The following is a 25,227-nucleotide window of genomic DNA, read 5'->3' as shown; positions in this document are numbered from 1 at the left end:
TTCAAAAGCTTACTTAGGGGCTTTTAGAAATCCAAGAAGAGGAGAAACTCAAATCAATTTTTGTGCTTGAAGATTTCATTTGCGGGTTATAACATCAATAGAGTTTGTTTTACATCTAAAATAATACACAAATGTTGCACAGAAACTGTAAATCCCAAGAATCCCCCAAGGTATTAAGTAACCTAAATTTAGATTCATAACTCTATGCAGTTAAAGGAGTGGAATAACTTCCTTTTTTCCCCCATCATTTCTTTTTTTTTTTTTTTAAGATTTTAATTATTGGACAGAGACACAGGGAGAAAGGGAACACAGACCGGGGGAGTGAGAGAGGGAGAAGCAGGCTTCCCGCTGAGCAGGGAGAACAATGTGGGGCTCCAGGATGCTTGAATCATGACCTGAGCCAAAGGCAGACGCTTAACAACTGAGCCACCCAGGCATCCCTCCCATTGTCTTTTTTTCCTTAATTTATTTTTTTAAATTTCTTTTCGGTGTTCCAGAATTCTTCAGCTCGGGTCACGATCTCAGGGTCCTGGGATTGAGCCCTGCATTGGGCTCTCCACTCAGCAGGGAGCCTGCTTCCCCCTCTCTCTCTGTTTGCCTCTTGCCTACTTGTGATCTCTCTCTCGTTCAAATAAATAAATAATATCTTTAAAAATATATAGAAACTTTGCAACTGTGGAAGACCATTTAGTTCTTCCTATGCTATTGCTTATGTTATTATTTCTGTATTAAATGCCAAACAGTATTAGCCCCACAAGACAAAATTACAATTTCTTTTTTTTTAAAGATTTTATTTATTGATTTGACAGACAGAGATCACAAATAGGCAGAGAGGCAGGCAGAGAGAGAGAGAGAGGAGGAAGCAGGCTCCCTGCTGAGCAGAGAACCAGATGTGGGGCTCTATCCCAGGACCCTGGGATCATGACCTGAGTCAAAAGCAGAGGCTTTAACCCACTGAGTCACCCAGGTGCCCCCAAAATTATAATTTCTGATTAAGCAGTCAAAAGGCCATTTGTTCCTTTAGAGTTGATTTTCCTTATAGTATCTTTTCATTTTGACCCAAAAGAACTTCATTTAGAATTTTTTTGTAATGCATGTATGCTGCAACAATTTCTCTTCCTTTTTCTCTATGTGAAAATGTATTTATTTCTCAAGTATTTTGGATGATATAGAATTCTGGGTTGATAGAGTCTGTTCTTACAGCATTTCAGAGATTTTATTCCACTATCTTCCCGCCTCTATGATTTCTGATGAGAAGTCTATAGATATTTGAGTCATTGTTCCCTTTTTGTAATATTGTTGTTTTTGTTTCTCCCTCTGGGGGGTGAGGGCACCAATTTCAAGGTGGCTTTTTTTTTTTTATACTTATCTTTGTTTCAGAAGTTTGACTGTGATATGTTCATTTGTGCTTTTCTTCATATTCACCCTGTTTGGAATTGACAGAGTTTATTGAATCTACAAATTTATGTTTTTCACCAAATTAGGAAAATTTTTAATTTTAATTTCTTCAAATATTGTTTGGTTCTCTTCTCTCTCTCCACTCTGGATTCCAATTATTTACATATGATATATCTTGATATTGGTTTTATCATAGTAGGGTTAAAGTTTGGTCTTTAATAATATTCATTCCTTATATTCCTTTCTTGTCCAATAGGTGTCTGAGACTTTGTTTATTTTATTTCATTTCTTTTTCTCTCTCAATTCATATTTGATCATTTGTATTGCTCTGTTTTCAGGTTCACTGCATTTTGCCTTTGTTATTTCCATTCTTCTACTAAGCTCACCCAGTGAATTTTTATTTCAGATATTCTGCTTTTTAGTACTAAATTTCCATTTGGCTCTTTTTTATATTTTCTATTTCTCTGTTAAGATTTACTTTCTTTCCATTCATACTAGCACATTTTCCTTTATTTTATTAAATATAGTAGCTACTTTTAAGTCATTGTCTGCATTATCTCAGGGTTGATGATGAACTTCTAAACGGTCTTTACCCTTGAGAATACATCACATTTTCCTGGTTCCTTATATGCTAAGAAATTTTGAATTGTGTCCTGGATATTACATATATTTTGTGGAGACTGCATTCTATTTTATTCCTTTGAAGGATGTTAATATTTTCTAGTAGAGGAAGAACTTGATTGAATTAGAAATATAAATTCTCTCTTGTTTGTGATGGGCAATAGTTCAAATTTTAGTTTAGTTCTTTTAGCTTTAGCATTGTTTTCTATATGTATGGTTTGGGGCTCTCTAAAGACATGGGAAGAATTCAGGTACAGACTTTAAAGATCCCTTTTTTGGTTCTCTCTAGCTCAAGTCTTCTCCCCTACTCCCCTCCCTGCTTGCTTGTTGCCACTGGCTCCTTCCTCTTGTTCCTTATGGAAGAGAAACTGAGGGCTATCTGTGCTTTAGTTTCCTCAAGCTTTGCCACAATCATGACTGTCTTCATTCCAAAGCAATGGAAACTCCATGCTAATTCCTTTTTCCAAATTTTGACTCCATCCCACTTCCCCTCAAATCTCCCTGCTTTTGCTTATTTTCAGGAGCTCTCAAAGAGTTGCTTTATAAATTTGTCCAGAGGCTACATTTGTTTTCTGTGAAAGGCCTGTTGTGACCTTACTTAGATATACTGGATTCAGCTTCAGATCTTATGTTTTTAAGTTTTTGTTAAATGTCATATTTGTCCAATAATTAAATATCATAATTTATTTATTTTTGGCTAAAGCATTTGGAGAGTGAGATATCAAGAAATATATGTACTTAAAGGAATAAACTTTAACCCAGTTGGATATAGGGTAAAGATGATATAAAACACTATGATAAAACCAGTCCATTTAAGTAAAATAAATTCAAAGAAGTAAGCAGACTTTTTCAGTGAACATTTAGGATTCATGCAAGTCATATGAAATACATTATAATGTGAGATCTTTTTATTAAGGAAAACAAAATACTGCTGTGAATGTGATTCTGTGTTTTTTTACTACATCATGAACTCAGAATTTTGGAGACAAATCTGAAGTCAATGAATTGGCTTGTTTACTATTGATTGAGAGTATAAATTGGCACAAAAAATGTAGGGCAGCATTTTGGCCTAATTAAAAATTAAATTGCATACTTTTAACTAAGTACCTTTCAGAATAAACACACAGGCATATGCATGCACATACTTTCAGAAATGTACCTAAATATTCAATCATGGAGTAAAAATAAATTATGAAATATCCATACATAACTGAATATCCATCCTTAGCTATTAGTAGGAATGAAACAGAATTTTAGGCACTGACATGGAAGGATGTCCATCATATATCTTTTGTTTGGTTTTTGTTTTCTTTTAAAGATTTTATTTATTTGAGAGAGAGGGAGAGAAAGCAGGAGCGGGGGAGGGGCAGAGGGAGTAGCAGGCTCCCCGCTGAGCAGAGAAACTGAGTGGGGCTCCATCTCTGATCTGTCTGGACCCTGGGATCATGACCTGAGCCGAAGGCAGACACTTAACTAACTGAGCCACTCAGGCATCCCTGTCCATCATATATGTTAAGCAAAACTAAAAAACCTAAGTTTCATGATAGTGTATAGCATATGGTTACATTTTGTAACCATATATATATGTATATATGTATATACATATATATGTACATATTTATATGTGTATAAATAAAAAGTCTGTAGGGATGTACAATTGTCTGTTAAAGGTGTAGTCTATAGGAGAATGGGATTTGAAAGGACTTTCACTTTTTTATTTTTTTTACAATTCTGAGTGAATTGAATTTTTTTTTTGAATTGAATTTTGTATAAGAACCTCTTATTGAACCTAAATCAAGTAAATACAAGACCAATAAAAAATAAAAATAAATTACATAGTATAACTAAAGTTATGTCCTTTAAAAACCTTAAATATATGGATATGTTGTATTTACTTGTTCAGAAAGCACATGTGTATAATAGAGGCTCTTTTTTATAGCAATAAAAGCTATATTTTGGTGGCTAGTGGTCCCCAGATTTTTTTTCCTTTATTAGTTGCTTCTAAGAATATCCAGAACACAAGTACACTTTGCTTTGGGTAGGTCTTCTGTACAATTTTGTAAGTATTTCAGAAAGGGAGCTATATATAAGAAATAAGGAGTATTGCTATGGCAGAAAAGGAGAGTCAGGCCAGTACAGGAAGCAACTATCAAAGGATAGGGGATAACTCTGCCCCTTTACCACAGTGTCCACATTCATTCAGAAGATATTTATTCAATTGTAATTTTATTTTTAAAAAAGATTTTATTTATTTATTCAGCAGAGAGAGAGAGAAAGAGAAAGCACAAGCAGGGGCAGAGGAGAGGGAGAAGCAGGCTCCCCACTGAGCAGAGAGCCCTAAATTTGGGGCTCAATCCAAGAACCCTAGGATCATGACCTGAGCCGAAGGCGGACGCTTAGCTAAGCTTGACTGAACCACCCAGGCGCTCCTATAATTTTAAATCTTCAGCCCAGACCCTTCTGCTGAGTTCCAAACTCTATCTGATTGCCTAACATCTCTGCTTGGCTTTTTTCAGGCAGTTCACACGTGTCTAAAATAGAATCCTTGATTTCCATACCTGCTCAGACCATCTCTTCCCATAGTCCTTAGAAACTGGTTCCGTTGTCCACCCAGTTCCTCATGGCGGAAGTTGGGGGGTCATTCTTGACAGCTACCTCTCTAAAGGGTATCTTGTCATTGCTCTTTAGTTAATCAGTCCTATAAATTCCACCTCTGAAACTTAGTTGACAGGTGTCCATCTTCGACCAACAACTGCTACCTTGGTCCACATCACCATCTTATCTCCCCTGAATGGATGCAATAGCCTTGTGACTAGTTTTCCTGCACCCTTATCTCATTCTCCATATAGTAATTATGGTAGTATTTATATATATACATATATATATATATATATACATATACATATATATATATACATATACAATGAATCATCTCATGTACTGCTTAAAACCTACAATGGCTTTTTACCTTGGAATAAATGGAATAAAATCCAAACTCTTTATGGTAATGTACAAGACTGTAAGATCCCTCCCCTGGTTGTTTCCCATCCATCTTAGGCCCATTGCTCCCTATGCTTTAGCCACACTATCTGTCTTTCTAATCTTCAAGTCTGGCTGACTTTTTCTACTTTAGTACCTTCACACTTGATGTTCTCCCAGCAGGGAATGCTCTCCTCACTAGTCTTTGCTTCGCTAGCCTCTTCTTATCCTTCAGGTCACAATTTTTAAACGTCACCTCCTCCTGAAGGCCTTTGCTGATAGCTATTTCTAAATATATTTCCTTCAGGGATCCTTTATCATAATTTCTTGGTTGTTTCTGACATTTTTACATTTTGCCTACTTATTTGTTCACTTATCATCTACCTCCCTTACTGCACTACTCCATGATCAATATCATGTCTGTTTCTTTTGCCATTGTTCCTCCAGTAGCCAGCAGATTTTCTGATAGGTAATGGTTTTTCATTCAATATTTGTAGCATGAATGAGTAAACTCTGTGTCTTAAGCATATTGAACAGGGAAAATATCTACATGTATTACCTCAATTTGACATATAAATTAAAACTGTACATAAGAAGTACCAAGAAAGTGTTATAGTTATAACACTTTAGTTATAGATATATATCTATAACTAAATACAGATTTAATTTTATATATATATATATAGTTAACTATATATAGTTATATAGTTATTTAGTTCAGTCCTTGCCACAAAGTTAATGTTCAATAAATGTCAAATGAATGAAAAGTTCCCCAGCATCTGAGGGTGGACATGATTTTGTGTGTGTGTGTGTGTATCTAAACAAGTATTTAATACATATATTCCAAACATCGGGAGAATAAACTATTGTTTAGAATGATGTTTGTTCTATGTAAGAAAATAAAGAATATCACCTGTGTGTGCTCATAGAATAAAAGCATTCCTATTCTACTTTAACAGTTCATTCCAATTCATTATTCTATCAGATATCAAGTAAGTTCTTTTCTTTAAATAATCTCTACCCTCAATGTGGGGCTCAAACTCACAACCCCAGGATCAAGAGTCACGTCCTTTGTGGACTGAGCCCGTTGGACACCCCAAGTAAGTTCTTGGATGGAAGATCTGCATTGGAGAGACAGCTGGGACATGTTTTATTTTAATAAAAATAAAAATATATGTTTATTAAAAAATAAATAAATAAAAAATATATATAGTGAGATTGTTTTGTTCAGACTTATCTCTGCCATTAAGATTCTTATACCCTAGGGGAACCTGGGTGGCTCAGTGGGTTAAGCCTCTGCCTTCCGATCAGGTCATGGTCTCAGGGTCCTGGGATCAAGCCCTGTTTCTGGCTCTCTGCTCAGCAGGGATCCTGCTTCCCTCCCTCTGCCTGCCTCTCTGCCTACTTGTAATCACTCTGTCAAATAAATAAATTTAAAAAATATTTTTTAAAAAAGATTCTTAAACCCTAACTTAAGGCCATTTTTTTCTCTAAAAATTCTGAGATTTAAAAATTAAAATAGGGCGCCTGGGTGGCTCAGTGGGTTAAGCCGCTGCCTTCGGCTCAGGTCATGATCTCAGGGTCCTGGGATCGAGTCCCGCATCGGGTTCTCTGCTCCGCGGGGAGCCTGCTTCCTCCTCTCTCTCTCTCTGCCTGCCTCTCTGCCTACTTGTGATATCTCTGTGTCAAATGAATAAATAAAATCTTTAAAAAAAATAAAAATTAAAATAGACATAAGGTAAAATTAAATGGAACTGAAATGCACATATTTCTCAAGGGTATGTTCCAAAATAACTCTGTATGGTGAATATTATATCTAAATAATAGTAAGCTTGAAAATCACATAAATTTTTCAAGTATAATGTTCCTACTTGTATTGGTACCACCTTGAGAGATTGTCATGGATGCTAAAAATTGAGAGCCACTAAACTTACCTAAATCAAGGAAGAAAAGAAATGTCTCCATCTAGAATTCAAACTTTTCTGCCTTTAAGATTAGTGATGAGTGAGGGTTTGTTGGAGAATTATGAAATGTCTGCTTGCCTACAGGATTTATGCCATATACTTAATGTTGACTCAATAATCTTGATGCATATTAAAATATTTCTTTAATGAGATTGGCACATACTAGATTATGAATCCTTGATGAATTTGAATTTAAATCTAGCTTCATTAGACCAACATGCAAGAGTTTTTGAAAAAGTTACATGGAAATAAATGTGATTTCCTATTTCCTGTATTTCCAAGTTAGCACTTCTTGTTTAACACCACTGAATCCCTTCTTTTTTTTTTTTTTTCCCCAAAATATATTGGCCCTGGGGGAAGTAAGATTAGGGAATAATTAATGATAATTTTGTGTTTGTCTGCAGCCTACAATTGCCAGGTTCTCAGAATTATAAACTGCGTTTTCAACCAGAGATGCAGTATTCATTCTTGTACCCAGGAAATCACAGCCTGACTTTATCAAGGTGATTGCTACTTTCTTAACACATCAATATTGACCTGTGGAAAGAATGACTTTTTGTAATTTGAAAATCGTCTTTATTCCTCAACTCTTTGCAGCTTAAGGAGCACTAAATCCACATATTCTAAGAGACAGAGCTGTCCAGTATATACTATGTATACATTGATTTATGAACCCATGAATGTTTCATATACAGTTGAGATTTTAAATGAGCTTATAATAATTGGATCACAGGAATACTAGTCTTGCTTAAGGGTACTATAGACAACTAATCATGGGAGGTTATGATGAAATTTTAATTGTAAAGGATATTGAAAATCCTAGGGTGACAACTCTGTTATAATAGATGTAACATTGAATTGGAAAGAGAGAAAGTGCAATTTTTACCCATGTCTTCTTGAAATCAACTCCGTATTTCTAGTAAATTATTGAGCTATTCTCTGCCTCAATTTTATATCTTTGTTAAAGTTACCACTCCATTGTCTTTGGTTCACTGGATTTATTGGAGAATTCTCCAATAGATTTAGATTAAAAAAAAAAGTCACAGGTTAAAGTGTTGATTGATTGGGGAATTTTATGTATTTTTTTTCCTGTTCATTGCTGAAAACCTGAAGTTGGCATCAGCCAATTATAGATGCCTCAACTTAAATGATTTTAAGATCTTTTGAGACCATTAATTCAGAGATGCTGTATAAATAGAACCAGTACTAGATTTTCTTCCACTCTACCTTATTCTGTCAGTTAGGTAGAATAAGCATTTTTTTGCTTGTAATATAAAAAAAGAGAGAGAATGCAGAAGGTTGTATTCCCCCCCTTTTTTACTCCCTTCTTCTCAGGTTATTTGGATAATTTCATGAGACTTCTATCCCTATGCTACCCCTTCTTTTTTCTGGCTAATAATCACTGAGAACTTATATACTGAAATTTTTACATGCTTTATCTCAATAAACATTTATAGTAAGTACTATGTGTTTCTTATTTTACTAAGCTGAGTATTAGGGAAATTAAACAACTTTTTCAAGGACACGTAATTAGTAAACAGTAGAGCTAGATCTTGAATCATAGGATTTGATTTTACTTTAAGCAGGAGTACTAGAAGAGGGCCCTACCTAGATGCATGATTTTAGCATTCAGTGTGATTTAAAACCTTGAAGGAGCTGTTGGAGGGGGGTCTATAATTGCTAGTGGAATTTATAATTTTTATAATTTATAATTTTATAATTGCTAGTGGAATCTTAGATCTTACTATTTTAAAGATGCTTTGTAAGAAATTCTGAGGTTACTACAAATTTAAGAATCTATATGTCTTTCCTGAATCACTTTTTAAAAAGGAGCTTATTTTTTTTAAGTCATTTATTTATTTATTTGTGAGAGATAGATAGAGAGAGAGAGAGAGAGAGATAGCAAAAGAGAGCACAAGGGAGGAGGAGAGGGAGAAGCAGGCTTCCCACTGAGCAGGGAGCCTAACTTGGTGCTAGATCCCAGGACCTTGGGATCATGACTTGAGCCAAACACAGATCCTTAACTGGCTGAGCCACCCAGGTGCCCCAAAAAGACCTTTGATGAAGAAAGTTTTTTAGATAACCTTAATGATCTCATCAAAATACCTTAAAAGATCTTTTAATATTCATTGAAAACACACTACATATTAACTTAGCTAATTTAAAGGATTTATATTTTACCCAACTTACAATGTATTGTATACATAACCGCTGAAGGAATTATGTAACAACATCTATCTCAAGGAATACATGAGTGGGATTTATATCAGAAAAGTCAGAATCATTTGTAAAACTTCATTTGTAAATTTAAGCAAAATATCATGGGTGGGAAGATGATAAAGAAAAGCTTGGGGTAGGAAATAAAAATTTATTTTGTATCATAATTTTATCAAGTCTAATCATTAAAAAAATCAGAAGATCCAATCAAAGTCTCAAAAAGAAAAAGAAATTTGTAATTATGGAAACAATTGAATAGAATCCCATTTGAAATACTTGGAAATTAATAGCTCTCGAGGCCAAATAATACAATTTTTTAAACAATTTTATTGATTTATTTGATAGAGAAAGGGAAAGAGACAGCAAAAGCGGGAGAAGCAGGCTTCCCTCTGAGCAGGGAGCCCAATGTGGGACTTGATCCCAGAATCCTGGGATCATGACCCAAGTTGAAGGCAGACGCTTAACCAACTGATCTACTTGGGTGTCCCAAATAATACAATTCTTAATCAGGAGTACATGTGTAATGGTCAGATATTATAGCAGAATCTCAAGAAACAGAGGCATGGAAAAAAATTTCCTGGAGATTCTGATCCAGTATTTATATCAATACCAACCTCACTGTGCTCTTGTGAGGATTAAATGAGATAATACGTATAGAAATAATAACTGTTAAGTGCTAAGGCATCAGGGTGAAAGAGGGATCCCCAAAGCCAACAATTACCTCATACTTTGAATATATGAACAGATACTTCTGAGAAATATCTGAGAGGTACAATTTTGTTTGTTTTTTTTTTCTAAGCAGCAAGCAAATTATGGCCTTCACTTAGAATGAGCCCAAGTCATATCTTGGAAAACAGTTTAAATTCAAAGAACCACAGTAATATGTATGGTGGTTTTTTTTTTTTTTCTTGAGAAAGAAAAAAAAAAAAAACATCCAAATCAATGAATGCTTTGGCTAAAATGCACTTGGGAACAAAGATGTTCGTTAATGCCAGATTCCTGTCTTAGTTCATTCTATGGCTAAAATCCCAAGAATTACAAGGAGAAACAGGGCCAGACAAGGATTTCTATTAAAATAAGAGGCCTCAAGTGATGAATGGAAGCTTGGAACAAGTTTTAATGGCAATGCTAGAAGCCAGAAATTAGTTTAAATACAAACTTAGTAATTTCTGGTAGGTATTGAATCTCAAATGGAATATTGGTGCTATTTTCAGTGAGTTAGAAACATGGCTAACCTAGGCAGTTGTTTTCATTCCAGAGAACGCAGTTTGTTCCTGGATTGGCTTGGACACTTGATGCTTCCTTGTCCTGAGTCATTGATAAAATGTTAAATAGGCTAAGACCAGTCAGTTGGATTGCTGTATTCACCCAGTTAGATTTAACGTTCTAAAGCATTCCATTAATAAACACTCTTTGGCAGTGTTTTTCACACAGTTAAGCAATCACCTAATTATACTGTTTTGCAGCTTTTCTTTCGTCATTTTGTCTGCAAGGTTATATTGGGAGATTTTGTTTAACTGTCTCTGTGAACTTCAGAGAAGTTGTGCCTGTAGAATTTCCCTTATCAAAGACTGGTAACTGAAAATCTAGAATGCCAATGTGAAATATTTTTTTAAGTCTATGCGGTTGACTTGATGTTACCAGTTTGGTTAAGTAGTCCCTAGCATGAATGCCATCATTTCTAATGCTCATAAACAATCACTTTATTAATATCAGAGTTTTTAAGGAATTTATATCAAATTCAAAGGCACTCTTAAAAAAAAAATAGGAAATTTAGTTCCCTGGTCACATCTGTAAATTCTTCCATTACCCTGGAAGATCATATATCTTGTTAAAGACACTTGACTTACTTCTGGCACCGATCTTGAGGTTTAAGTTCTGCTTAAACATTTCCTTTGATGAAAAACAAAGAATCTGGGCAATACATTTTCTAAATATATTTCAACCTTTAACATTCTATAATTTTTGTTAGGCTATCTCCATTGAGAATACTGATAGAGAAGCAGAGCCAGAAACTAAATGAACAGTTTGGTTTTATCTGTTAATGTTGCACTGTCTGCCCCAATCCTTTAACCTAGTCTCTCCTTTTACTGTTATTCATCCAAAGATAGTCTGAGTCCCTTTGTTTATTCTAAGCAGTTTTTAGATGCCTCAGTTCAGAATCAATAGTATATTAGTTTCTCAGAACTAAAAATGTAGAGGTTTCTCCCTGAAAGCTAATGCCTTCTGGAGGGAAGGGAATGTGAAAAAAATTTAGCTGTCATGTTACATGAAAAATCTTTTTTATGTCCCCATCCACTGGGTGGTGTATCTATAGAAAATGCTGTATCCATATAGGGAAGTATTTGACTTCTGGAGATGCATAAAGACCAGAAGTCCTGGTCCTTTATAACAAAGTGAAAATTTTTAACAACTTTGGGGCTGCACTAATAAAAATCCTTCCTGATTTGGCAGATATTCTCATCATGGTCCACCCAAAAAGCCCGATCAAACTAATGGAGTATGTCCCTTTGCCCCACAGCCAAAAAACTCCAGATGGTTTGGTTCTGATCATCTCAAAGTGAGATTATTTGTAATGATGCAATAACAAAGGAAAAATTTATGTGAATGGGGAGAGTTCACTGAGTGCTGGTATTTTTCTTATAGCCTTAATTCAGTTGTGTTGTGATTGGTTTTGCTCTTGTGTCCAGTGACTTCATGATAGACTCATTTTACAAATATAATGAAGGGATATAATTGAGGAATACTATCTCAAAATTATTGTCTACCATGGGGATAAACAAAACTGTGTCTACCGTGACACAAAACCTTGCCTATCATGGCACTTCTCTTAACCTGTCACTTTTTTTGTTAGTTACAAGCAGCAAGTACTTGTACTTTATGATTACAATATAAAGTAGAAAGAATGATCACTTAATACTTTTGGGCAGAGTCTTTTTAGAGTTCAGCAACTTTATTAGTGGGATTCAGTTCTCCAGGGGTATATACAAATATGAAATACAAAGTATTTCAAATTTTAAAGGAAAAAAACCCACAGTAAATTCATTTCAGACTCTTGAGCCCCTTCTCCATTAGATCTGTCCATATACAATGAAGAGGACAAGCCCAAACTGTAGCAGCTCTTGAATTTGCCAAAAAGGATCTGAAGAAAATGACACAATTATCATTTATTGAAAGTTTATAGGGTTTCCCACACTGTGAAGAATACACAGAAGTGGGGCGCCTGGGTGGCTCAGTGGGTTAAGTCTCTGCCTTTGGCTCAGGTCATGATCTCAGGGTCCAGGGAGCCCCACATCAGGCTCTCTGCTCAGCGGGGAGCCTGCTTCCTCCTCTCTCTCTCTGCCTGCCCCTGTGCCTGCTTGTGATCTCTCTCTCTCTGTCAAATAAATAAATAAAATCTTAAAAAAAAAAAAGAATACACAGAAAAAGACTTCTTTTGCAGGTTGCTTATAATTCAGGTGAAGAGATACTATTAAAGCATTCGGATGAATGAAGAATGACACATGTCAGCATTCAGAAATATGTGGTAGACTGCGGAAGAGGGGGAAAAAGGCCATTATGAGACTAGACGTTTCTTGGATTAGATGAGTTTTAAGATGGATTTTGGAATGTATGTAAGACTTGGGGAGAGCAAAAAGAAGAAGCTGTTTCTATTTCAGAGAATTGCAGAAGTTGTATATTTAGTTCTGTTCAAAAAACATTAATTAAGTGCCTAGCACTGTGCTGTGTGCTGGAGATTACAGCATGTTGGGAACTCTGCTGTGCTCTGTTGCTCAAGTATTTTCACGTATCCTAAAAAGTTGAATCTCTGGAGACACCTGGGTGGCTCAGTTGTTAAGCATCTGACTTTGGCTCATGTCATGATCCCAGGTCCTGGGAACGAACCGCCACATGAAGCCCTGTATCAAGCCCCACATTGGGCTCTGCACTTAGAGGGGTCTGCTTACCCCCCTCCCTCTGCCTCTCATCCCCGCTTGCGCATGCTGTGTCTCAAATTAATAAATGAAATCTTAAAAAAAAAAAAAGGTGAATCTCTTGTGAGGAAGCAAATCCCTTGAAGGAATTCTCATGACAGAAGTCCCTTTTCCTTAGTGATACAAAAAGGGACTGGTTTTCGTTTTCAAAATATAGGCTAAGCTCTAGAAGTAATTGGGAAAGCTTAACTTTGGTGCACACTCAGCTTCCCATCATCACTGACTTCCGCCATGCTATATAGATACTGTCAAGTATTATGTGATAATAAATTGTTGCATTTTAATAATAATAATAGTTATAACATACTTGTCAGTCACTATGTAAATTGCTTTAAATACAACATCTTGTATAATCATAACTACCCTTACTTAATATTGTCTGTCTTCCCTGATTAAAATGAGTAAACTGAAGCTTACATTTCAGTGCATGTCCAAGGCCATATGGTTAGTCACTGGCAAGTGGATGACCAACTCCAAAGTCTGTGTTCCTAAACACTGTGCTACTCTGCTTTTTAATAGGGGTTCTTGAAGGTCCAAGGGAAGGAGTACAAAGTAAGGGAAGCAGTGGTCAAGGCATTAACATTCATATTGTCGACAGGACACTTGCCAGCAATCTGAGCAATCTCATTCCACCAACTAGGAAGGTTGGCAAGAGGCTTAGTACAGTAGAGTGTGGAACAAAATCATTGTAGTGCCAAATATAGTACAATCTCTTTAGGACAATGTCTTTGAAAAGATGACTGATTTGTGTTGGCTTTCTGTTTGCCTTCTCAATCACTGAGGGTGTAAATACTAGTTGAAACTTATGATCCTGACACATCAAAACGGATAACCTGGCAGGTGTCCTTCCTGAAAGATGACAAAATTGCTAAAAGACAAGCCTTGTTTTTTCTCTAGAGATGTGACACTTGGGGGCTTCCATTAAAGACTTTACAAAGCCTCTGTCACTTTAAGTGTCACTCTTCCTTAAGTGCCTATGATCTTTTCAGGGGCACAGATCCATGCATGGTCAATACCCAGTGGCCAGGTTTCTGAGCTGTGGGCAGAGGTGGCAGTGACTGTCAGGCCCTGGGAGGAGATGAAAAAAGAAAAGGTCACTCTTCCTGACAACTTATAACTTGATTCCACTTATAAGCCATTTATTTTCAGAAATAAGTAATGGGTGAAGACACAGGCCAGGCCTACAATTCATGCACTTGAGAGTTTAAGGCTTTCTGAGATCAAATTACCATAGCAAACAGAGACAGAGTTATTGTAGGGACATTTGGGGAGGAAGCAGACAGAGAAGGAGAAGCCAGAGACCTAAGAAAAGAGACAGGAATAGTATGTGATGGAAATTGCTTCCCACTCTGCACCCTTGAAGGAATGAAGAGGACAAATAAGAAGCAGCAGTGATAGGAGGAATCTGGGAGCATCTCTGGAATCAAATTGGTTGGGTTGTGGAGTGTTGTCAGCAAGTGCACTTAGTGGGTGGGAAGGAAGGGAGGTCCTAGTTCAGGTCTTTGAAATCTGGGTGTTAGGATCATTGCCTTGGCCCCTTCAGCCATCCCCTCAAGGAGGGAAGAATGCCAAATGTCAGCTCTCATTCTGGCGTTATTCCAGCCCATAGCTAGAAAATGACCCACAGAGGGAGATGGAGGAGTGAGAGGATGCTGGGAGATGAGAAAGGGACAGGACTTTTTGGTGAGTGCTTTTTGCACGTGGGGCAATGGATTTTAAATTCCTGTGGAAGAGAGGAGATGGCCTGGGAAGAGTGGGTGTCTGGAACAGAGAAGAAGAGGCAGTGACACAGCACAGAGACACTTCCTCTGATCCTTTAGCCTTCTCATTCACTGAAGAGAAACTGGTTGTCTCTGTAGAAATACAAGGTTGAGTCTTAGGAGAAAGGAGGGCCAGAGGTGGAAAGGAACCTCATATTTATGGGAGGGGAGCTGCAGCCATCGAAACTGCTGACTGTTGTAAGATAAATCCCAATGTCCCCCATTTTGCTTAATAACAGCAGATTTTTCACTGCAAAGCATTCATGGAGTCCAAATTCTAGCCTGGCTTGGGAGATCAAGAATCACCCTCTTGATGTAATGGTTTTGCAGGCTCTTGAAGACATTGTCATCTGTTCAAGAAAAATTTTTAAATCACTCTTGAAAGAACAAAGAAAATGTCTTGGATGATAAATTAAAAAGATTTGGAGTAAAAGAAGGAAAAACTTGTGGGAAGAATTTCTTTAAAATTTTACCAGATTTCCCCACTATGAAACAAAGGGGTCAAATAAGACCTTCGCCTGCAGTTTTATGGAGCCAGTTTTTAAAATAAAATTTTGCATGTTTTCTTGGTTATTTGCCAAGGTACACGTTGAAAGCTAGCGCCACTTGGCTACTAGCAGAACTGAGTATTGGGATCCCAGGATGTTTAGGGCTTGCGCCGCAGAAGAGAACCGCACTTGCCATCCTCCTCCCTTTGCCCCAGGAGCTGAATACTTTCTGCACTATTCAGGAGTATTGTAGGGAAAACGTTGGGGTCAGGTGAATAATCCCCATGGTCAGCAACCCCAGAGCGCCTCCCTTGCGCTTGTTTCTCTTGAATGTGGAGCCGCCGCCCAGATGCCCCTACTAAGCTAAGGCCCCGAGTTTATTTTCCTGAATCGCGCTTGGAAATCTTTTCCTGGGAAGGTGATAGCCCAAGTCCTAGAAACAGAACTGCTTGTCCTAGAATAATCTCTTTACGAGACGCGTTAGCCGGCGGAGGGACCGTGGAGACTGGCTGAGCAGGGAGCTGGGGGGCAGGGAGAAAGGGAGTGGCCGCGTTCCCGCGGTCTGCCGGGATCCCGCGGGGCCAGGCTGAGGGAGCCGGGGCTGGAGTGGCTGGAGCGACCGATCGCTCCCGGTCGCCGTCTGCCACCTCGGTGCGGAATCCGAGCCGGACTTGCGGAGCGCTCCTCCCCCTCCCCTTCTGCTTCCTTTTCCCTCCCCCTGGAGCGGCGGCGGCGGCAGGCAGGCAGCGGAGCCAGGCTGAGCGGCTCTGAGGCGAGCTGAGGAGCTGGGATATGGGGCGTCGGCGGGGGCGGAGGGGCCAGGAGCCCTCCGGAGGGCCTTCGATCGGAGCGGCCCCCGGCGTTTGCTAACGCGTGAGCCGTGGGGGAGCGGGCGCAGGGTGGCACGAGCGGAGGCGGAGGCGGGGCCCGGGCGTGGAGCACGGCTGGGAAAACTGCTGCCTCCGGCCCTGCCCCGCGGCTCCCACCTCCGCCGCGGCCGGTGGCTATGGAGCTGGGGGGTACCCGACCTGGGGCGACAGAGCATCCCCGACTCCGGCCGCCCATGTCCTGGCTGCTGCCGCCTCCGCCTCTCCTGCTGCTACTGCTGCTGCCGGGCCCAGCGGCCTCCCAGCTGCGATACTCGGTGCCGGAGGAGCAGGCGCCCGGCGCACTGGTGGGCAACGTGGCTAACGCGCTGGGGCTGGAACTGCGGCGCTTGGGGCCCGGCTGCCTGCGCATCAACCATCTGGGTGCGCCCAGTCCGCGCTACCTGGAGCTGGACCTGACGAGCGGAGCGCTCTTCGTCAACGAGCGCATTGACCGGGAGGCGCTGTGTGAGCAGCGGCCTCGCTGCCTGCTCAGCTTGGAGGTGCTGGCGCACAGCCCCGTAGCGGTGAGCGCCGTGGAGGTGGAGGTGCTGGACATCAACGACAACTCGCCGCGCTTCCCGCGGCCCGACTACCGGCTTCAGGTGAGCGAGTCAGTGGCCCCTGGAGCGCGCTTTCACATAGAGAGCGCGCAGGACCCCGACGTGGGCGCCAACTCGGTGCAGACCTACGAGCTCAGCCCCAGCGAGCACTTTGAGCTGGACCTGAAACCCCTGCAGGAGAACAGTAAGGTGCTGGAGCTGGTGCTGCGGAAGGGCCTGGACCGAGAGCAAGCCGTCTTGCACCACCTGATTCTCACAGCTGTGGACGGCGGCAGTCCAGCCCGCTCGGGCACGGCACAGATCTCCGTGCGTGTCCTGGACACTAATGACAACTCTCCCACTTTCGACCAGTCCACTTACCGCGTCCAGCTTCGGGAGGACGCCCCGCCAGGCACGCTGGTGGTGAAGCTGAATGCCTCGGACCCGGATGAGGGTTCCAATGGCGAGCTCAGGTACTCCTTGAGCAGCTACACGTCGGACCGGGAGAGGCAGCTCTTCAGCATCGATGCCAGCACTGGGGAAGTGCGGGTAAGTGGAGCGCTGGATTATGAGGAGGCCTCTTCCTACCAGATCTATGTGCAGGCGACTGACCAGGGTCCAGTGCCCATGGTGGGTCACTGCAAAGTGTTGGTGGACATTGTGGATGTGAATGACAATGCACCAGAGGTAGTGCTCACGGACCTGTACAGCCCAGTGCCTGAGGACGCTGCATCCAACACCGTCGTGGCCCTCCTCAGTGTCAATGACCAAGACTCGGGCCTCAACCGGAAGGTGAGTCTGGGCCTGGAGGCCTCTCTGCCTTTCCGACTGAATGGCTTTGGAAACTCCTACACACTGGTGGTGAGCGGTCCGCTGGACCGGGAGCGTGTGGCCGCCTACAACATCACAGTGACGGCCACCGATGGGGGAGTACCCCAGCTCACATCCCAGCGGACGCTGCGGGTTGAGATCTCTGACATCAATGACAACCCACCAAGCTTCCTCCAGGACTCCTACTCCATCTACATCGGGGAGAACAACTTGCCAGGGGTGTTGCTCTGCACTGTGCAAGCCACAGACCCAGATGAGAAGGAGAATGCGGAGGTGACCTACTCCCTCCTGGAGAGGGAGATTCAAGGGCTGCCAGTCACCTCCTATGTCTCTGTTAACAGTGCCAGTGGCAGCCTTTATGCTGTCAACTCCTTTGACTATGAGAAGTTTCGGGAGTTCTTTGTGACCGTGGAGGCCCAGGACAAGGGGAGTCCACCACTGAGCAGCACTGTGACCGCCAATGTGTATGTGGTGGACATGAATGACCATGCCCCCCACATCCTGTACCCTACCTCAACTAACTCTTCAGCAGCCATTGAGATGGTGCCTCGGACTGCCCCTGCTGGCTATCTGGTCACCAAAGTCATAGCCATGGACTCAGACTCTGGCCAAAATGCTTGGCTCTTTTACCATCTGGCCCAGACTTCTGACGTGGACCTCTTCAAAGTTGAGCTACACACAGGAGAGATTAGGACTACCAGGAAGATGGGAGATGAGAGTGGAACTACTTTCAACCTAACGGTGGTGGTCCGAGACAATGGAGAGCCATCACTGTCATCCTCCGTGGCCATTACAGTGGCTGTGGTGGACAGAGTCTCCAGAATCCTCCCGGATACTCAGAGACACATTAAGAGTCCGCGGACATATTCTGAAATTACGCTCTACCTGATAATAGCATTAAGCACAGTGTCTTTTATATTTCTTTTGACAATCATTGTTTTGAGCATCATCAAGTGCTACCGCTACACGGCATACGGCACCGCGTGCTGTGGGGGCTTCTGTGGAGTGAGGGAGCGCTGCCCTGCCGAACTCAACAAACAGGCCAATAACAATATCGATGCCAGGTTACCCCATGGCCTCAAAGTGCAGCCTCACTTCATTGAAGTGCGAGGGAATGGCTCCCTCACCAAGACCTACTGCTACAAGGCCTGTCTGACAGCAGGCTCAGGGAGTGACACTTTCATGTTTTATAACACAGGGGCACAGACAGGACTGGGGCCTGGGGGAGCCCAAGCAGCCACGAGTGACAGCAGGCACCTCACAGGCCAAAGTGGGCAGAGTGCCGGGAACCTGATTATTCTCAAAAATGATGCTGTTTCTCAAAACGAGGTGAGATAGCAGTCAAGGGGTCATGCGTTTTCACACATCCCCTCCCCACGCCCCAAGTGTCATTGGCTTCATTGAGTTACTAACAGTGACGGGGTTACCTGGTAAACTGAATATATATAGTACCTGTGACTTGATTATAATCTGTGTTGTTCCCACGCTAGAAAAGTAACATCAGAGAATTGTTTTACTTTGTTTTCTTTCCAGACGTATGAAGCCTTGACCATAACAATGTTGGAGAAATAAGGATTGGTCTTAAATATTTGATGTTAAAACAGAGCTCTGCAGAGGGCTGGAACAGGCTTGAGAATAAGATGATGCCATACTGGGTAATGTTTTGAGATTCAAGGAGAAATGGCCTCTGCTGTATCATCTAGAGGGAAAGTTGTCTTCGGAAGTACTCTAGGAGTGTTGGTTTTCAAAAAGCTCTGAGACCTCTACAGGTTGTGGTGGTCGACTCTGCATGCTGTCCTTGTTTATACCTTGAAAATTATCCAGTTACTATTTCTGGTAATTGCGCTGAACTGATTTGATAGGATCTTCTGGCAATTCATGTCAGAGGTCCTGTAGACTATGGATCTCACCTTGCAGCCCAAGTGTGCTTTGGCTCATTGATATGGTAATTCTACTGTAGGGGTTACCTGAGGAAATGAAGGATGGTAAGGCAAAGAGACCAAGAACGGATTTGTCTGATTGGGCCACGGAGGTATTAGAACAAGTGGACTGAGGAAGTGGGGATGTGGTGGATACCAGGACAAGCTGGAATTGGGGAGAAGGAGAAAAGAACTCTCCTGTTTGTCACCTTTCTTGGCATAGGGCACGTTCATTGTAATATGATGTCCCTGCAGTAGATTAAATGTAATCTGTAATCTCCTGACTTCCTGTGGACAGCTTCAAAGGTTTTAATGAGATGCGAAGTAGCCTCTCAAGTCCTTTCTATCTTTGTTAAATGACAGAACTTCAAGGAATAGTCTAACATATTCCAAAGCACATGTTCATTTTCTGGATCTAAGATTTAGTTTGCAATGGCTAGAAAAGCCTTGGAAAGTGGATGGCTTGCTGTACATCGAAGACAGGTGTTGATAAATGCACAGGTTTTAAGTTTTGTGTTTTAAAGATTTATTTATTTATTTGAGAGCGACAGAGAGCATGAAGGTGGGGGGTTGGGGAGGAACAGAGGGAGAGAGAGTCCCAAGCTGACTCCATGCTAAGCACTGAGCCTGACTCAGAACTCGATCTCACAACCCTGAGATCATGACCTGAGCTGAAACCAAGAGTCGGACAGTTAACTGAGTGTGCCACCTAGCCGCCCCTTAAGTTTTAAGTAGGCAAAGGTCACTTGCTCATTATTATGAAGAAGGTATGTAAATTACTGGATGGTGCATGAATGTGTGGATGCGTTTGGGTAGTGTGTCTCCATACGCATGCTTGAAAATAGAAAATAGAGGTCTGATTTGTGATACTTTGAAGTTGTATTTCAGAAACCAGAATTTTGTTCCATCCATAGTGATAAACTGTTATCATCCCAAGCAACTACTTTGTAGCTAGGACTTTCAGAGGTACTACAAAAGGAATTAATAATATTTGTTCCTCCTATATTTTTGTGATGTATTTTCATTGACATTCCAAAGCTGTCTTTTTTTTTTAATGTTCACAGTTTCATATTCTAAATTCCTCCTAATCTTGAGGAAAGTAATGCATACAATACAGAATAAAGCCCAGATGGATAGAATATTTCCCACGTACATTGTAAGTGGATGTATCAGAGAAGCCTGCTAGTCAATATTGAGCAACCACTGGAGGCCGATTGCAGATTAAGAACAGGGGGACAAAATCAAGGAGTTTCCAGAATTCTTTAGATCATCGCTTTTGGAGGCATGTAAAAAGGCTTAGCTTTCAATAAGGATGCTGTAGACATTTGCTTAACATATTCTTGTGAAGCCCCTCTGGGCTTGGGTGGGCTGCAGGTGAGAGCTGGGAGAGCATTGCCGCCAGCTGTGAGCTGGAAGCTCAGCTGAAGGACACTCTTCCCCTCCTCCAGGCTCAAAGCTTGGGGCAGTTTGATACATGAACTATTTCTGTCTTACACTGACCTGTGTGTTAATACGGACTTTGATACACAAACCTTTAACTGAGGGAGAAAAGTATGTCAGAAAAGTGCTTGTTCCTGTGGGATTTTGGCAGGAGAATGAATGCATGATTTTAATCAAGGCAGATTTCTGCCAGCCACGTTCAAAAGTCCGGTGAAGAGCCCTAAGATCTCTAGCTCCTGAAATTATTACAGTTAGGAGGAGGGAGTGAGTCAGGTCAACATGGCAGAATGGAAGCAGAAGTCACTCAGCTCTGAAAGTCATGACTGCTAGATCAACCTGTTAAACTCCCAGGGTAGGCTTTCTCTTTTCCCTACCCAGTTATTGCAGATGATGGGGAAACTTCATGCCATGTGCGCACGTTAAATGAGATGAAGATGATAAAGGATGAGTAAGGGAATCTGCACTCAGTGACCACTATGCTATATAAAAATGTTCTGCTCTGCGATATATGTGTGATTTCATTCCCCGTAAATCATACATGAAAGAAACACTTACCAGCATCTAGCATATAAGGAAATAAGCTCAGAGAGGTTAAGTAACACACACAGTCATTCTGTTAGTCTGTTTTCGGTCCTGCCTGTCTGATTTCAAAGATTATGCTGTCTCAAATAGTATGCGTAGACAGAAATCCCCATGTTTATACTCCTTTTGTTATGTGATAATCTGGCATTTTGGCTACTACGTATGGGTTCACCTAGTAGGGTAAATTGACTGCTTTAGGAGAAAGAATAATTCCTTGCATAAAAGTAGATCACAGTCGGGAGGATCAATGTGTAAAAATGTTACTCTCAAGCTGATATCTTTTTGTTTATCTGCTTCACTTTGGCATAGACTGTGGCGATCTTTCATCTCTGTTCTTTTTCTGATTTCTCTTTTTTGCTTATTAAACAGCATTTAACATCAGATTCTAATCTTTTGATAGATTTTACCCCCAGTGAGCTGATTTCATGAGCCATTTGTGCAATGAGCTCTCTGAACTAACTTTTTGGCAATGGGGCAGAATTTCTCTTTGGAGATTTCTGAAAACCTGATATTGAATGTGGTTGTCGCCCCTTTCAGAGCCTCCAAGAAAAGGAAACCAAATCTTAAAGTAGATTCTGTGCCTTTGTGGTCCTGTGGCTCCTCATGAGTCACTCTGAGTGCTCTGGGCAGATCTGTCCAACTGTGCTTCTGTGGGAGCGGGTGGCATAAGATGTGGAAATCACAAAACACTAGCAGAAATCAGTTTGCTGCCATTTATTTTCAAGCAATTTGTAGCCATCAGATCTTCCGTATTTCTGTCACTGTTTATACACTTGTACCCCTAACTGTGGATGCAGTGATTTGAAAGAGCTAATTCTTCTTCTAGTGGCACCTAATTTTTTCCCCTAGGACCAACCTTTCTATCTGGTGACTCTGTCCTGTATCAGAATTTACACTTAGTGCAAAGGGACATGGTGGTGAATTCATGAAACCTGTGTGATGGTCAGAATAGGCAAAGAAATTCTATCTGTGAACTTCTATTCCAGTGTTCCATCCTCTCACGGCTGCTTTTGAGTGGTGGGCTACTTTGTTTTGCCATTTCCATATTGGTTATAGGACTGTTCTGAGAAAAGATTCTCTTTGGTCTGGTAATGTAATAATTTCTTCAAATTACCCCCTTCCTTGCTTTTTCTGCAGATCTGCTGAGCCAGATGGAATTATGGCTGAGCTCTTCTCTGTCTCCTTATCTTGCAAATATTCTGATTGATGATGAAACCTATTTATTGTAGCTTGAATGTCATTGGCTTACCCTTTCCTCTGACCCAGGGGTGAGCTGTCACATGGGCATCTGGTCTACCTCCAAACACTGCAGGGACACAGCCTGGCATATTATAAATTGCCCATTGGCATGCTCTCTGCTTGACAGAAAAGCAGAGTCAGTTCTGGATACTTGCCTTGGTTTGCCACCAATTTCTGCTCTCAGTGAGAGGTTAGGATGATGTCATTTCGCAGGTATTTGAGGAAAACTTGCCATTACTGAGTCCAGAGGTTTCGATGAATTTAATGGAGATTTACAGGTGTCTTTGAACGTGACTTTTGTTAGGAATTCACCTGGTTCAAACTTCCTGTGTATATTAAGTATGAATATAAATTTAGTTTGTCCATATGATCATATTTTTAGCATTATAACCTATAATCACGATTTCAAAAATCAAAGGGCAAGAGGATTCCTTAGCAAAATTTCAAATCTGCTCACCTAAAAATTACAATTTTTTTCTTTCAGGAATTTGAACTTGACAAATGCAAAGAAATATCTGACATTGCAAAGGTGAAGAAAAATGTTAATTCCTTGGCACACAAACACCATCAGTTCCTTTCTGGCCTTGCAGGGTCAGGACTTTGGGCTCCAGGGAAGTGAAACTGTGAGTGAGGAAGTAACTGCTGTGCTAGCAGGCTGTGCCTCCAGAATTAAGCAAACCTAGCCTTTTCTGTTGTACTAGAACCCATTAGTATGTTTCAGTACTATATTTTTTTACTTTCCTGCTTCATGGATTAGCAAGTGACTTCAGAGGAAAGTAGTTCACTTAGAATTCTTGTATTTCTCATCTTTTCAATTGCTTTACTAGAAGACTAGTATGTAATATAACAGTGATTATTTTAAATGTTATACTCCTTCTTGCCATATTGACCCAACAGTTTATATATTCATTTTCTATTGCTTTGTAAGAAATTGCCACAAATCCGTGGTTTAAAACAACTCCCATTTACTATCTCAGAGTCCTACAGGATGTGAGTGGGTTCTCTGCTTAGGTTTTCACACAGCTGAAGTCAATATGGCACCTTGGCTGAGCTGTCTTCTAGAGGCTTTGGGGAAGAATATGCTTTCAAATTCATTCAGGCTGTTGGCAGATATTACTTCTTTGTGGACTCCATACTTACCTAGGGGTTGTACTCAGGTCCTTGCCTCATGATACCCTCCATCTTTGGAGCTAACAGTGGAGAATCTTCTCTCCTGTGGAATCCCTCCCATGCTTCAAATCTCTCCAACTCTGTCTCTGATCTCTACACCCAGATTTAAAGGGCTTATGTGCTCAGATCAGTCTGGCCCAGATGATTTCCCTGTCTTAAAGCCAAGTGTGTCATATGACATAATTTCCAAGCAAAGTAAGAGCCATCATATTTATTCTTGGAGATTATGCAAGGCACATACATCAAGGTGTGAGGATCTTGGGGGGGGGGAATTTTAGGATTCTGCCTCTCATAGTTTATACTAATGATCACAGAGTATCAGTGTGAAAAATCTGCAGGATACATCCTTAATAGAGTCCCTATAGGAAGAAAAGGAGACATTGCATGTAGTTTCATGTCTCAGAGGACGGATTACCAATAGCATCAGCATGGATTTCCATGACAAGGAGTGTCGTTTCCTGAGTGGTCCTATGATTTTTTTTTTTTCTTTTTGAAGGAGATAGAGTATTTTAAACCTATTTTATTTTAAATTTGTCTTGAAGGAGGTGGTTCACCCTTCTATAGCTCAGATATTCTATGGTGTAAATAATAAATAATATCATTACAGGATAAATTAAATCTTCATTATAATTTTGGTAGAAACTTAAATGGCTTCTTGCTCTTTATTAATGCTACGCCACCTGTATGGACTACCTAAATCAGTTTTTCCACATCTGGAGTTTTGTGGCTATTAGTCTCCTGAAGGACTAAGCTTTGAAACAACAGAATGTAGTGGGGCTTTCCACCAATAGGAATTAAGCATAGTTCTGGAATTTATCATCAAGTGTTAGAAAACTAAACAATCACACTTCATTCAAATCCTTAGTATATGTCCCCAATGTGTCTGGTATATCAGTAGTCAACTTTTAAACTTGAGTTTTTCTGATTTTAATCAAGCTTGGGTGAAACACACATGTATTTATTTATTACTTGAAATTTTGTGTCATTTAAAAATAAACCAGTATCTGGGAAACTCAGATATAACAAAGAGAAAAAAAAAAGTATAGTTGGCCTTTGAACAATACAAGGTTAGGGGTGCTAGACCCAAGCACAGTTGAAAATCCAAGTATAAATTTTGGTTCTTCAAAAACTTAACTACTAATAGCCTACTGTTGCCCAGCAGACTTACCAAGAATATAAAGAGTTGGTTAATGCATATTTTATATGTTATGTAAATATTTTATATGGTGCATTTTTA

General features: G+C 40.5%; 2 protein-coding genes across 8 annotated transcripts in view; both read left to right on the top strand.

The window, feature by feature from the left end:
• Positions 1–25,227, top strand: part of LOC116586455 (protocadherin alpha-C2) — a 183,647-nt gene that overhangs the window by 121,790 nt on the left and 36,630 nt on the right. Inside the window, exons 1-2 of one of the 7 annotated variants that reach the window (XM_032336462.1) lie at positions 15,848–18,969; positions 23,305–24,784. The exons of 4 other annotated variants lie outside the window; for them this stretch is intronic. In XM_032336462.1, the coding sequence (XP_032192353.1) occupies positions 16,408–18,969; positions 23,305–23,439 (2,697 nt within the window). In that variant the 5' untranslated portion in view covers positions 15,848–16,407 and the 3' untranslated portion in view covers positions 23,440–24,784. Of the gene's footprint in view, positions 1–15,847; positions 18,970–23,304; positions 24,785–25,227 lie in introns of those variants that run through there. 2 more of the 7 variants (XM_032336459.1, XM_032336456.1) reach the window with 2 other exon arrangements.
• LOC116586458 (protocadherin alpha-7-like) overlaps positions 1–25,227 on the top strand; it is a 106,192-nt gene that overhangs the window by 77,302 nt on the left and 3,663 nt on the right.

This window comes from Mustela erminea, chromosome 3, assembly GCF_009829155.1.
Source record: "Mustela erminea isolate mMusErm1 chromosome 3, mMusErm1.Pri, whole genome shotgun sequence".
In the NCBI taxonomy this organism is placed as follows: domain Eukaryota; kingdom Metazoa; phylum Chordata; class Mammalia; order Carnivora; family Mustelidae; genus Mustela; species Mustela erminea.
The sequence above is the reverse complement of the archived record's forward strand: the minus strand, read 5'-3'. Positions and strand labels throughout refer to the sequence as shown.